The sequence below is a fragment of the Rhyacophila brunnea genome, unplaced genomic scaffold, assembly GCF_057557595.1.
Source record: "Rhyacophila brunnea isolate RB1 unplaced genomic scaffold, BYU_Rbru_1.0 scaffold_4, whole genome shotgun sequence".
In the NCBI taxonomy this organism is placed as follows: Eukaryota; Metazoa; Arthropoda; class Insecta; order Trichoptera; family Rhyacophilidae; genus Rhyacophila; species Rhyacophila brunnea.
In genome coordinates this window covers 28536869-28550659 of record NW_028233068.1, presented here as the reverse complement: position 1 = coordinate 28550659, position 13791 = coordinate 28536869, and the positions used below count along the sequence as shown (strand labels likewise).

Below are 13791 nucleotides of genomic sequence, written 5' to 3'. Positions count from 1 at the left end.
GTAGAGGTATGTATTAACAGATTTTGTTTTTACGAGAAATGGATGTCAGCCACTTGTTCAACCTATTAGGTCCATACTCTGACTCGTACACAAGTTGAAAAACAATATTGTGTACTTGCCAGACCCAGGATTCTACTTTATGAAATAATTGATAGATGAACTATATCTAAAAGTATAGAAATAACATATATTAGGAAATTAGTACCGTGTAAGCCATGTATAAATATGACATCGACTGTTAAGTTTCCATCTGGAGGATCGTACAAAAGCTCGCACCAAACTTTTCCTTCTGCATCATCTTCACTTCCCATCTGAACTTCTTCAGGACTTCCATTATTCGGCACTGGACCTAGAAATATACATAATAAATAGTGAATGTTGAAATAAATTCATATACAGTAAAATATTTTTGGCATTGACGACTTTGGAAAAGAGAACATGACATGTTGATCACCATAAGATTGTCTAACAAAATGAATTGTGTGTAATTATTATTCTTTACAATTCACACTAAATTAAATACATTTGTACTTACTAGAAAAAACAGAGTTGTTTGATAAATACAAAAATAGTAGGTGACTTAAAAAAAAAAGTAGAAAATATGATCAATTAGATTCAAAAATAATTTTGGAATAAATATAGTTTTGGGATATTAATAAAATTTGCAACAAAAAGTCTCGAATATATTATAAATATCTAGGTAAGTATTAATGGTCACCTGCCAACTGAAGAAGGGCAGGAAGCCTAGCCCAGAGTGAAAATATAGCTGGAAGAAGACGAGAAATTCCTCCTCGAAGAGCTGTCCAACAAAATAGTGTCGTTCCGGAGACACGATATCGTCTGTAGGTAAAAAATAGCCTAATTAATTACGTGTCTACTAATCAATTTTATTTTGTAGGTACCTACTTATGTTAATTTTGTCTGATAATAACATCTTTAGTTGGAGAAAATTCGAAATAGTTCCCACATAATTCTGTCTGCATCTCCCCTTATCTCCGTTCATTGAACTCAAGTCATCAGATTAAAAAAATATATAATAAGCATATTATTCAACACATTTTCTTTTGTAATGGGATAAGATAGGTATAAACAATTAATTACTATAATACTATTTTCGGTTTATAGCCGATATACTGGATTATTTGTTAGGTTTACCTAACCAAACCAAACCTAACCTAACCCAACCTAACCTAACCTAAACTAACAAATAATCCAGTATATCGGGTATTTTCAAAATGTATTTTCCGCTGTATTCCTTATAACCGAACTGTACCCTATTTTCTTTTATTTAACGAATAATTCACAAGATTTGAGAATGTAACATTATATATATTGAACATACCTACATAATTTGAAAACTCATGCATATTATATCTAACCACTAGAAAAAAATTGCGACATCCGATAGGACTCGAACCTGTAACCGCAGGATTAGTACAAGTTTAATACGAAAATTGTCGGACGGACGCATGGTGAAAAAAATATTAATGACAGCTTTTATGCTATTTTCGCTAAAAAGAATTTTTAGGTGATTCAGTACCCACATTTCAGTACCCACCTGAAAGGGGGGGGGGGGGGGGGAGAAGCAGTCCACGCACTGCTCTGAAGATAAATGAATAATAAAGAATAACAGGTAGAATAAATATTTGATACCTACCTTATTATTTTAAAAATTGCGTTTGTTGGTCGTCCAATGTAGGTATTCAACATAAAGCATTCAACACACTTTTCAATATTTTCGGAAAAATATCGAACGCTCCGGTTCGTAAAAATTGTCTATTTCGAGCGCTGATGTCAGACGATTTCAAGCTTGAAATCACTCGAAATGGAAAATTTTACAAAGCAGAGGCAACACGGTTATTTAATTTTATGCGTATTTTATGAAAATAAGTGTAGGTATTAGATTTTTTGTTTATCTAGCTCAGACAGTAAAAGTAATTTTTTCACGAGAAGGAGCGATAACTTTGAGGATTTTATGAACCGGAACAGTGCTCCGGTGCACTCCGGTCATTTAGAGCCCTGTTTTATGGAAAGAACGAAATAACTATTGTATTACGAAGAAGCCATTTTGTGGATTTAATAAAATGTCTCTCCGTATTATTAACAATAGTTCGTAGTATGATATACAATATACATAATAATAATATTATGTCGGTTGATCAATTGACATTGGCCTTTCCGAGGCAACAAATTTATCCAAATTTCACTCCGTCGCTGCAATCAATAAAAATTATTACAAAGTTCTCAATAATTACACAATAGCTTAATTAATTGGTAGAATAATAAAATTATGTGGTGTTATGAAGTCGCCTTTGGGTGTTAAGGTGGGTACCACTTTCGAATTGAGAACGGTTCCAGCAATTTGATTTTCACGGATGTTAGGGAAAATATTGTAGTAAAAGATTAAGTAGAGAAAATAATGAACCGTGTGCGGCAACCAATATTTTAGAAAAAAAGAAAAAAATGACAAAATGACATAACTGTTGCCAGACATACAACACTAAATATAATTATAATAATATACCTATGCTATCCAATGGCGGTTTTCCTTGAGGCGTTCGCTTTGTCAGGAAGTTTCATAATAAACATATTAGGATGCGTTTGATTGATGATTTTTCATAATTTGTTGCTATTTAGTGTCTGACTAAATTTTGCAAAGTAGGCTCCGAATCTATACCTACTTATTATAATTATACAATTAAAGTGCCCATCTGTGATTTTGAAATATTTGATCAGTTCTACGATGCTTACAAATTACAGTTTCATTTTATTTCTGTCTGCCTGTTTGTTCCGTTATTTATTTATTTAAGAAAACAAAACATTATGGGCATAACAAATCAAAATTCAGGACGTACACAACATGAGATTTACATTATAACAAATATTAGAAGATATATTATGAGAAAAAGAATAAATACAAAACATTAACAAATGTATACAGTAAAATAAAATTTCAGAAACAGCACATCACTGAAAATGTATGTCTTTGGGGAACGCATTGACTAATGCTAATGCCTCGCTAATGGTGCCTGATAGGCATAAAGCCCACCAAAGCGGCGCTCGGTGCGCTCACTACGAAGTAGGCCCCCTCCCACCCGCGCATTACCCTTCACCTATGTAATAAGGGGCACAAGCAGCACAAAATAATTATTATTATCAGCGTTTTTCATAACAAAGCAATAAAAATATTATTAAATTTCTCGGGGCTTGTAATTAATATTCACGATGACATCATTCTACCAGCGAAATATCGGACACGCAGCAACTAAACAATGAGTTCACTGTTATTAAATAATGCCTACTCGCCCGTCTATCGACGACGCTTCCAGAAGCGTGATTTTGCCTGCCGTGTTCAATGAATGGGCTACGTTGTATTTTCGTTAATTCATCGCGCTGAGAAGCCAAACAACGGTGAATCATGGGGCGGGCGGGCACAATGCGTCGTCAAATCCAGTGTGCTCTGGCGTATTTGATTACGTTGTATTTTCGGTGATTTACGCGCCACTTGTGAAATTTTGCGCGAGTGCCCCACTCGTTAAGTTAAGTGGGTTTTACGCCATAGGCTTGAGGAAACGATTCCGACCCAGAATAGGTCAAAGCTGCGACCGCGTAGGTAATTGACAGGTGCATATAAATTCAAATTCATAAGTATTATTAGTATTTAATTAATAAATAGATATGACGAAAATAAATGTTATATTTTTTCCCTGGCTGTTCTGTTTTGTCACCGTTCTGTGAATTATATCATGTTCTGTTTATTCATGGAACCAAATTTCTCCTATGCGGTTTTTGTAGGCAATTTTCTTAAATCTCGCCAAATAACGTGGCATGTCGGGTTCCTTCAACGATTCACTTTATGGCGTAATATGTACCTACCTACGTTTCGGAAAATTATTTTGCAACTAATGATTGTTTTTTGGACGATATAATCCAATATGATGATTACAGCTAAATTGAGGTAAGTGGGTATGTATTAGGAAATGGAATAACTACTAACCAATCACTCTAATCAGTAATCATAAATCAGTGGATTATGAATTATTAGCTTTGTGTTATCTGTATAATTGCCCATTCCCCATTATACGATCACGTTATCTTTTATATTTTATCTGTGCCAAAACCATTATTTGACAAAATGTCATTGTTGGAGTAGTATATTAGAGTAGTAAATATAAATTGCACGAATTCGCAAAATTTCCATAACATTAAACAATTTTGTATCACAAAAATTAATTTTTATTTTGTCCGAATACCTAGATTACATAGAAAAAAATACATTGATTATTTTTTTTCTGTCACATCACAAGTAGCCGCCGTGTTAATGTATATTACATGATTAAAGTAGGTAATAAAAAATAATTGAAGAATTGATAATATAATATATTACATTTATAAGGACTATGCTGTGAGGTAATAGGTCATTCATAAGACTCTAGCTAGAGAGTCCAATAATAAAATTATAATTCTATTCACAATAGTTACAACATTGCTAAGTAGGTATTATCTATGACTATGAAAATACCGAAATTCACCAAATTGAAAAAATTCATAACATCGTAAGCAGAAAAATAAGTAGACTAAAGCCTTTCAAGTTTTCAAACAATACGTATGCATCTAGGTTTTTCTGTAAAAATAGAATAATCCTAATAATGGCGTTATGAAACTTTATGTAATACATTATGACGTTTCTGCTGCTGGATTAAGTTGGTTTGCGTGATTTTTCAGTGGAAGGCACGAATATACTGACCAATGGGTAGATAGGTATGTGAAAAATCGGATCACAAAAGTGGTACGAGTAGAGAAATTCAAATCAAAGATTTTTTTGTGTCATAATAAATGCCATTTTTTTGTTCATAAGACATCAAATGATACAATTCGTAATTATCCCAAGTTATCACAAATATGCTAATAAAATATGATTTATGTAAATTTGAATTACAATTTGATTTTATAATTATTACGTAAACTCATTGGCTTAATTCAATCTCCCTTAGATGTTTGCAATTAGCTATCTTCCCCATTTAACTAAATTTAGTCTGTGAAAGGCTAATATCATATAATTATATTCGTCAATTAATAATTGCCAGTAAAACCGATCTTATTAAATATTAAATAACATTAATTATATTAGGTAGGTACCTAGACCGACCTACCCACAAACAATAGTATTAGTTTCATCTACTTATTTATTATGCTTAGTAATATTGATGGCGGTTCAACGGCCTATATCGGTTATAATTATAATCGAATTACGCGTATTTTAGCATAAAGTAGCGAATGAGTAATGAATACTAATGAATTACACTTGTTAGAGTTATATAATAAATTTAATAATAACAGATATGAATAAGTCAATTATGCAGTATGTAGGGCATGTAGGCTATTGCAATAGTTTAGCCCCGGGGTAGGACAGGTGATGTGCTCAAAAAACATAAATTAAGACTCGATACAGATATATTTAATTTGCTTACACAATTGCATATACTTATATAATATAAATATTACATAATTATCTACCGAAATACTAGTATGATGATGATAGCGGAGCTTGGGTATTAGGCGGCAACTTCGAAACTAGCACATGTATTTTTCTTCCTGATGTAGATATACATAATATTGATGTCACAATACATACAAATAGAATCCAATTTAATGAGAAGCCGCGAATGAACACATTATACTAGCAAGTAATTTGATTATTTAAGTATAAAAACCGTTTCTCACATAATTATGAACAAAAATGGTTTCATGATTTTCAACCAATTAATTTAATTATTATTTTCTTTTATTGTGTTAGCTGTCAATTCATGGTGGAAATGCATTGTATTATTGGTTTAATTAAGTATGTATTGTGTATTATTATTTTTTAATAAATTTAAAAATTAAATTAATAAGTAATAAAATAAATAAATTAAAAATACTTTTAATAAATAAATCTGGACCTATAACTCAATCTACATTTTCATATAATATGCCCCGAATCAAGACGCCCAATACGAAAATGTTATTATTAACTTAACAAAATCAGTTACACAAAAGTCATTTAAAGGTTAGTTAACTTTAAAATGAACAAAATAAGATCAGTTCATAATTCTAATTTTGTTAAGTATGAGTATGTATCAGTGGCGAAGGGTGGAGGTAGGTTGTTATGATCCGACATAAAAGCTGCATACTAGACTTTGTCAGTCAAACGTATTTGTTTTCATTGACCTAAGGTCCTAAGACTACAATGTGTCGAGTTTGTTAATTTGTGAAATTCAATTAAACCCTACGTACGTTTCTTGAATGCTGCCTTATTACGTTAGGTACAACTTATTTAATGTTTGCCTTCCAACAAGAAAAGTTACTCCACCTGAGATTAAGACACGTTATCAATCAGGATGGGGTCAATACATACTCTAACTAGTCTAACTTATATGACGTGATATAATTAATTGTATTTAAAGTGGACTGTAGGAGCGAATAATGAAGATTGTGCATTTTCCGGCCGGGAATTGAGGGCAACGTGTCTACGAGACGTTTTCTATTTATTTTATCGATACTTCACAAACCTGTTTGATACTCGTAACGCTTTTAACCTATAAAGCATACTGGGCACTGGCCCTCCAAATAGGAATAACCAGTAAGTATATTATTAATACTAACATAATATTATGTCGTTCGACTAGCGGTTTAGTTCTGTGAGACTGTCAGTCTAGCTAGAGCGTATAACAAATGCCATTAGTGAGGCAGTCAGTTTAATTCAATAGGCATGTTTTATTGCCAAGGACAACGGGTCGGAATCGATTCAAACACCTCACCTAATTCCTGACTAATCTTGTTAGTGCATAATATCAGTATTTTTAAATCTTCGCACATGAATGGCATCTCGCAATTTTACATAGTGAATGAATAACCACAGACAATGTCAATATAAAAACGTTCATACCCAATATAACAAATCTTTTTTTAGAAAAAAAAATACGACACCCGACGGGGCTTGAACCTGTAACCGCTGGATTCGTGCCAGTGTGATTTTCCAATAATTAAGCTATGGGCATCCTACTTAATTATAATCATTTACATAAGCAGTTCTTACATGAAATGCTTATCAAATTGCAATAATATTCATTGAATAAAAGAAATAGTTTAAAAACGTATTGTAATGCTTTTGAAAATGTTATTAGGTATTGAATTTATGGATATAGCAGTGGCGAAGACTCCATACTAGGCGATTATTTAAAGCCTACCTTCTTAAGAAAAATATTTTTTAATTGCATATTGACATATTTATATACTTAATCACTTCATTATTTTTTATGTTATATAAAAATAATTTATTTTGCCAACGAGAGATGTCGTATATGTAGGAATGTATTACAGTATTACACAGTTTACAAAACAATCTGCAAACGTATTAAAAATATACCACAGCGCGCCGTAACTTAAATAATAAACGCCGCGACGTCTCGACGTCTCGACGTAAATAAATTTCCAATTATGTGTGAAATAATTCTGAATTTTTTTCGTATAGACTTTACGTCTCGTAACCTCAGCAAGTCTGCTGATTTGTACGAAATAAGGTAAGCTCATATCGCAGAGCCTAAAACATTCGCGCATAATATTGTTGCCACGACTGCGCACTTTATCCAAAATCATTAATAATTAGATAATTAAAAAAATAATTTCAACGGCGTTTAATCGAATATTAATAAATAAGTAAGTATATATTGTTTTTAAAAATAAAAATAAATTTTATGTAATGATTTTTGATGGGTATACCTACATGTTTTGAAAAATACGTAATTTAAACACATCGTTCATTTTTATGTCGTCGATGAGTTTTTGAAGTTTCATTGAATTAGTGTGTACCTATTCATTAGTAGTAAATATCGTACTATTCTCGTAAGTATACCTGACAAGTGTGCTCTTTTTATCAGATCTCCACAGCCTACCTCTTTCCAAATGTCACCCTTCGCCACTGGGATATAGTGTAGGTATTTAGCCACACCAACGACAGCGCTGCGTTGACTAAAATAACATTTTCTTGAATCTTTCAAAGTTTTCAGTTGGCAGCTCGGAAAAGTCGATAAAAGGGGACGACCGTCTAAAAGGACACATTTGAAATAGCCGCTCAGAATTCCGGAATCCCGTCTGCTTGAGATTGCAATCCCCATAAACTCTGATTTTAGCTATTGTCGTTTACGTAAAAATATGAAGCCTCACATTATGTAGGTACACTCGTATTTACAGAGTTAACACATTGTAATATTATATACTTAATAGTAGAGGTAATATTATTCGGTATTATTAAAATGTAGGTGGCTATGATCTATCCTAGGGTTTCCCAAACTGTGTTCCACGGAACACCAGTGTTCCGCCGAACCTGAATAGGTGTTCCGCGACCATTTGGAAAGGTTTTATACGCTGCAATACATTTAAAGATCTTCTACTAAGTAGAAGTAAAATAAGTAAAACTAAAATAATTAAAGAATCTACTTCATATTGAAAGGCGAGTGATGATCAATCTCCACTGATGTTTATGACGTCAAGTATCTAGATAGGTCATGGCTCTCACAAGAGGGGGGGGGGAGCTGATAGGCCTAAATAAATGAAATGATAAACACACATCACAAACATGCACTAATAGTAAGTAGTTTCACTTCAAGCATACTAACATTTAATAATATGTGGTTTTGCCATACAATTTTTGATTATTGTCGATATTTGACATGTCCATAATTGTCAACATAAAAGTGGGTGTATTAAAAATACAAAAAATCGCTAAAATACTCTTAATCGAACACCATTTGGAATATGCAACTGTAGATCGTCACATTGCCCTTAACCTTAGCGATAAGTAGGGGGCCCGCCAAAGATCCTAACCTAGGGGCCCGCTTCGGGATGTGGGGGCCATGAATTCTAGGTACAGACGGAGGACCATCTTTTCTCACACTGTGCGCATGAAAAAGATGGGGTAAGTATATTGTTTTTAACTGACCGGCTGACAAGTCTTGTCAGTTTAACGACAGTTGTTGCCAAAATTGGCAGAACGGTTAGCTGCACTAATAAAAATAACCTACAAAATAAACTAAGTGTTCCGTTAAAATTTCCGGGCTTGCGAAATGTTCCATCGCAGAAAAAGTTTGGGAAACCCTGTTATATACAGTTATTAACACGTATGTATCTAATAACAATGTACCTACCAATGTCATAACATGGGTGACAAACGATTTTTTTATTAGTTCTACAAACCGATTTTTGCCGCCTCCCCTCTCGCAGAGGTTTCTAAACATGTTTGTTTACTAGAAATTATTAGTTCTTCACTACTCACCGAACGTTTTGGGTATTTATGCTTAGGATCCAAACATACATTGAATAAAACAACATGTGGACTTGACAGACACGGGATTCCAATCCGTGACCTACGCCTTCAAGCGGACACTACACCTAGTAAATCGCCCTTGGTCGAATCAGAAAATAATCCCAACCATAAGTAAAATTGTTATATATATGTGCTATGTACCTACTGACATTGCGTGACAATCATATTTTTGTGTTAAATTAAAAAAAACTTGATTAATTATTTTCACCAGAATCTCTTGTCTTATTCATACAATCACATGATTTGAACACCAAGTCAAAAATGAATTGCTTCAATTAAATATCACGTACCTATGTAGCATTCATAATCGACAACATGTCGGTTTATCTGATAGGTATATACAATTTGTGATTTCGTAACAAGAAATTTCTATTTCATCTCCAGTAGTTTCCCAATAAATTACATATTTTAATTGATCCGGATGGACTTGAGAATATAATAATAATAATAATTAATAATTTTCTCGATCGAATCAATCGTACCATCAAGTTGAGGTCCTGACCTATGCTCGAATTCACGAAACCGTTAATTACCACAAAGGAAAAGTGATAAATAATATTGTAACTTTTCTTCACACGGCGTATCCGATTTGGCAACGTTATCAAACTTATTAACCAATATTGCAATGAACGGAACCAGTGAAGCCTGAAAAAATTAACATCAAGGTTGCAAAAACAATATTACCATACAGAGCTTAGTTGGACGGTATTTAGTAATGAATGACAAACTTAGCATGCGAGTAGTAATACAAAATAATAAGACATTAACTTACTATCATTTCAGAGACGATGTTTTCGACACATATAGAGCAACATATATTATTATTTATTATATTATAACACGACTTGTAAATCAACATTAATTTGAATAATAAGATGAATCAACGTAAGCTTCTTATAAAATAATGATCGGGTTAAAAATGATGAACAAAATCTTATCATTAAAGCAGTGGTCTCCAACCTTTATGTTACTACGCCTCCCTTTAAAAAAAATCTAATCTTGGCGCCTCCCCCCCTTTATTTCATTAAATAATACAGACACTTTTTTAACACACAAGTTTTTACTACTTACTTATATTAAATTCATTTTTTAATAATTTTTTTTTCATGCGACGAATGAGCTTGCTTATTACCACAATCAATTTTAATAGAAGTCAACCAAATTCATCATCGTTCATTGACAAAAATTAATGGATTCTATCATGGGCTCCACATACTGAATAGGGCCCACAGGCCAGGATCTTTCACCCATATATTTAAAATATTTAATAGCCCCAAAACAAAGCAGCGCCGCAGGCGACTTTTTTTACTAATAATAAAATAATATGAAAAATGCATTAGCAAACTAACCAAGAACTCAGGAAATAGATTTTTGTTTGCTTCAATATATCTGGCGTAGAAATCATTTAAAAGTGGAGACATGTATTATTGTTATATTATATTAAAGAAATCACGTCAAAAACAATTAAAAAAAACAATATCACACCCTGCCTACACGCTTCAGTTGACACTTTAGCTACGAGTGACATTTAAATTTGAGGTTATTGTTTTCATGCAACCAGCGGTCGTTTTGTGCATTACCGAAACAGAGCGTTTGCAAAAGCGCCATTTTTTAATTTCTCCGCTCCAAATATTTTTTAATAGGATTTAAATATACGTATTATATATTAAAATAAACATTCATGCACTGAATTTTCACTGTTACGTTAAGATATGAAGTTTTATTTATTTGTAGATATTATGGTATAAAAATTAATTTATTAAAAAATTTTGGCGCCTCCCCTGGCAATAGATCGCGCCTCCCAGGTTGGAAACCGCTGCATTAAAGTGTAGCTGGAAAAGGAGTTACAAAGAATATTCACTGCGAGTCATTTATCAAATTACACACTATTTATTATCACCTGTATTATCAAAATCTAAAATTTTCAACACAATTTTAAATTCACTAAATAAGCCAATTCCATAAAATATTAAATTGCCGAAATAATCCATGACATTTTAATTTTAAATGGAGAGTGCACCATGATAATTTAGTGAGTCATTAAAAACTACTGTTTCCCAACCTTTTCACACGTGTGGACCGGTAAAAATCGGAGAGATATTCGAGGACCGCGCGCTATCGCAAAAAAATATTATTAAATTTATACCTATAGGTAGTATTTTGTTTATTAGTTTTTAAATGTTATATAATCGCTGATATTATATTATAGTTTGATTACGAATAAAAATCATGCAAATTATATTGGCATTTAATTTCAATAATCAGAAATCGACCAGTCAGTGAAATCTACTGCTGCATCTTTGATAGAATATGTAGGGAGTTGATTTGATAACCATGGCTTTAGTGAGTTGTTTCGGAGAGATGAAGTACTGCATACCCATTCGGTTTCTCTGTTTTGTTTTATTATTGACATGGTCGAAATACTTTTCTCACGTGAATAGGTAGGTAGTCGAAAATATGGATGACAATTAATTAATATTCTTTGTAACTAACAATGTCTCGAGAATATAGGCTATACCTCAGCTGGGGCACGGTCTAAAACATGGGTGGCCAACCTTTTCAGCAGCCGGGCCAGATTCTAAAAATGAGATTTCCTACCGGGCCGCACAACCGATTTTTTTATTATACAAAACAAAAAAGAAATATATATATTAATAAAATAACACAAAAATGAGAATCAAACATATTTATTAGATTCGAAATTTTTTAAATAAGAAAAAATAAACAAAATAATATAAAAATAATAAATTTTAGTGAGAAGTTTGATTTTGTGTGGCAGAACTAAGTGCGTCAATATCGATATCGAGTAATGTTGTTCCTACACGCCAACAGTTTTCCAAATGCACATCAGTGATTAATGTTCTCACTCAGGATTTAATATGCTTCATCCGACTAAAAAGCTATTCACACGTGTAAGTGTTTCCAAATAGCGAAGTCATCATCAGAACATGTTTGTAAAATGCAGGAAATTTCTCCTTATCCAAATATGTTTTGTAAAACTCTTCCAAACCATCCTGATGGAATTTCTCCTTTAACTGTTCATCGCAACATATTTCACAACGTTCCATTTGTAAATTTCCCGGTAATAAATTCACGTCTACGGAGAATGGCGTTGCAAATACAGCAAAAAGCACACGGTGCTTTTTAAAATCTTGAGCCAATATCGAATCTCAATTTGCGAAATGAGCAGATCTAGCGGCACCATTTGATATTATTTTTATTTTCTCACTGCTCCACGGGCCACAAGTTGACACCCAGTGGGCCGCATGCAGCCCGCGGGCCGCGGGTTGGCCACCCATGGTCTAAAACGATCGTGACTACCCGACGCGAAGATTGTGCAGACGACGCCTGCCAAACGAAACATAATTTGTCATATAAATCCAACATGCGTTCATTTAATGTTCTGTTTATTGTTCTATTAGTAACAATAATAATATATTCATTAACATGTTTTCTTTTTCAAGTAAATGGGTAACGTTTTTAGTCATCTTTACACGATTTAAGAATTAATACCCCCGTCGCCATCACGAAACAAATTAACGTATTCACAGCTCGACTTTCACTCTCCGATTGCCAGCGAGTCCACAATTTCGTCGCACCTATAGTTGAAAATTATTTGCCGTTTCACTGAAGTATGCTCTTAATACCATTAGGATATAAAAGATTGTATTGTACAATTTGTAATGAAAATTATAATAAATTGTCAACTACGTAAACAGCAGTTGCTATATACGAGATTATTCCACAAAATTTCAATACCGGTTGGAGGGGTAAAGTGAACATATATATATGTTTTAACACAAGCGTCGACGTTCGCTCTCCGATTGCCAACGAGTCCAAAATTTCGTCGCGCCTATAGTTGAGAATTATTTGCCGTTTCACTGAAGTATCGTCTTAATTGATCATGGATTGACGTCTTCCATGAACGGGTTACTATTTTTGAGTGAGGATTTTCTTGGAATTTTGGCATAATATGAATTTTACGATTAAGGACAACCGGGACAACTTTTTGAGGACCGGCGATTGGGAAGCGCTGATTTAGATGGTCAATCATGTTACATCACAAAAAGTGTTCATAACATGCATACATAAGTGTTAAACCCTATATTTCAAATCGGACATGGTCAAAGAAGAAGATGTTTCAATACGATGACGTGCAGAATATTTATTTGTCAATGGCTGACAATTTAATCTCGCTAAAAACGTCGTGAAATCACCATCAAGTTTTGTAATACACAAGGTTTGTATGGTTTCTAGCCATAGTCAAGTCAATAGGTATTGATCCAACTGAATGATTAAAAACTCGACACACATATAGGTAAATCGTTTTACAGTGGCACCATGGGGATGGCAAATGCGGCTTGCAGTTGTAAAGGTATTGTTTGCTAGCATTGAAACAGGCATTGTCGCAAGCAATTCAATGCACG

The 13791-nt window shown here is 33.2% G+C and overlaps 1 protein-coding gene across 1 annotated transcript in view; it reads right to left on the bottom strand.

Annotated features, from left to right (window-relative positions):
* LOC147067211 (uncharacterized) overlaps positions 1–13791 on the bottom strand; it is a 38157-nt gene that overhangs the window by 7700 nt on the left and 16666 nt on the right. Inside the window, exons 3-4 of the mRNA XM_085954500.1 lie at positions 719–840; positions 206–349 (exon numbers count right to left, since the gene is read on the bottom strand). Coding sequence (XP_085810626.1) covers positions 206–349; positions 719–840 — 266 coding nt within the window. The remainder of the gene's footprint in view (positions 1–205; positions 350–718; positions 841–13791) is intronic.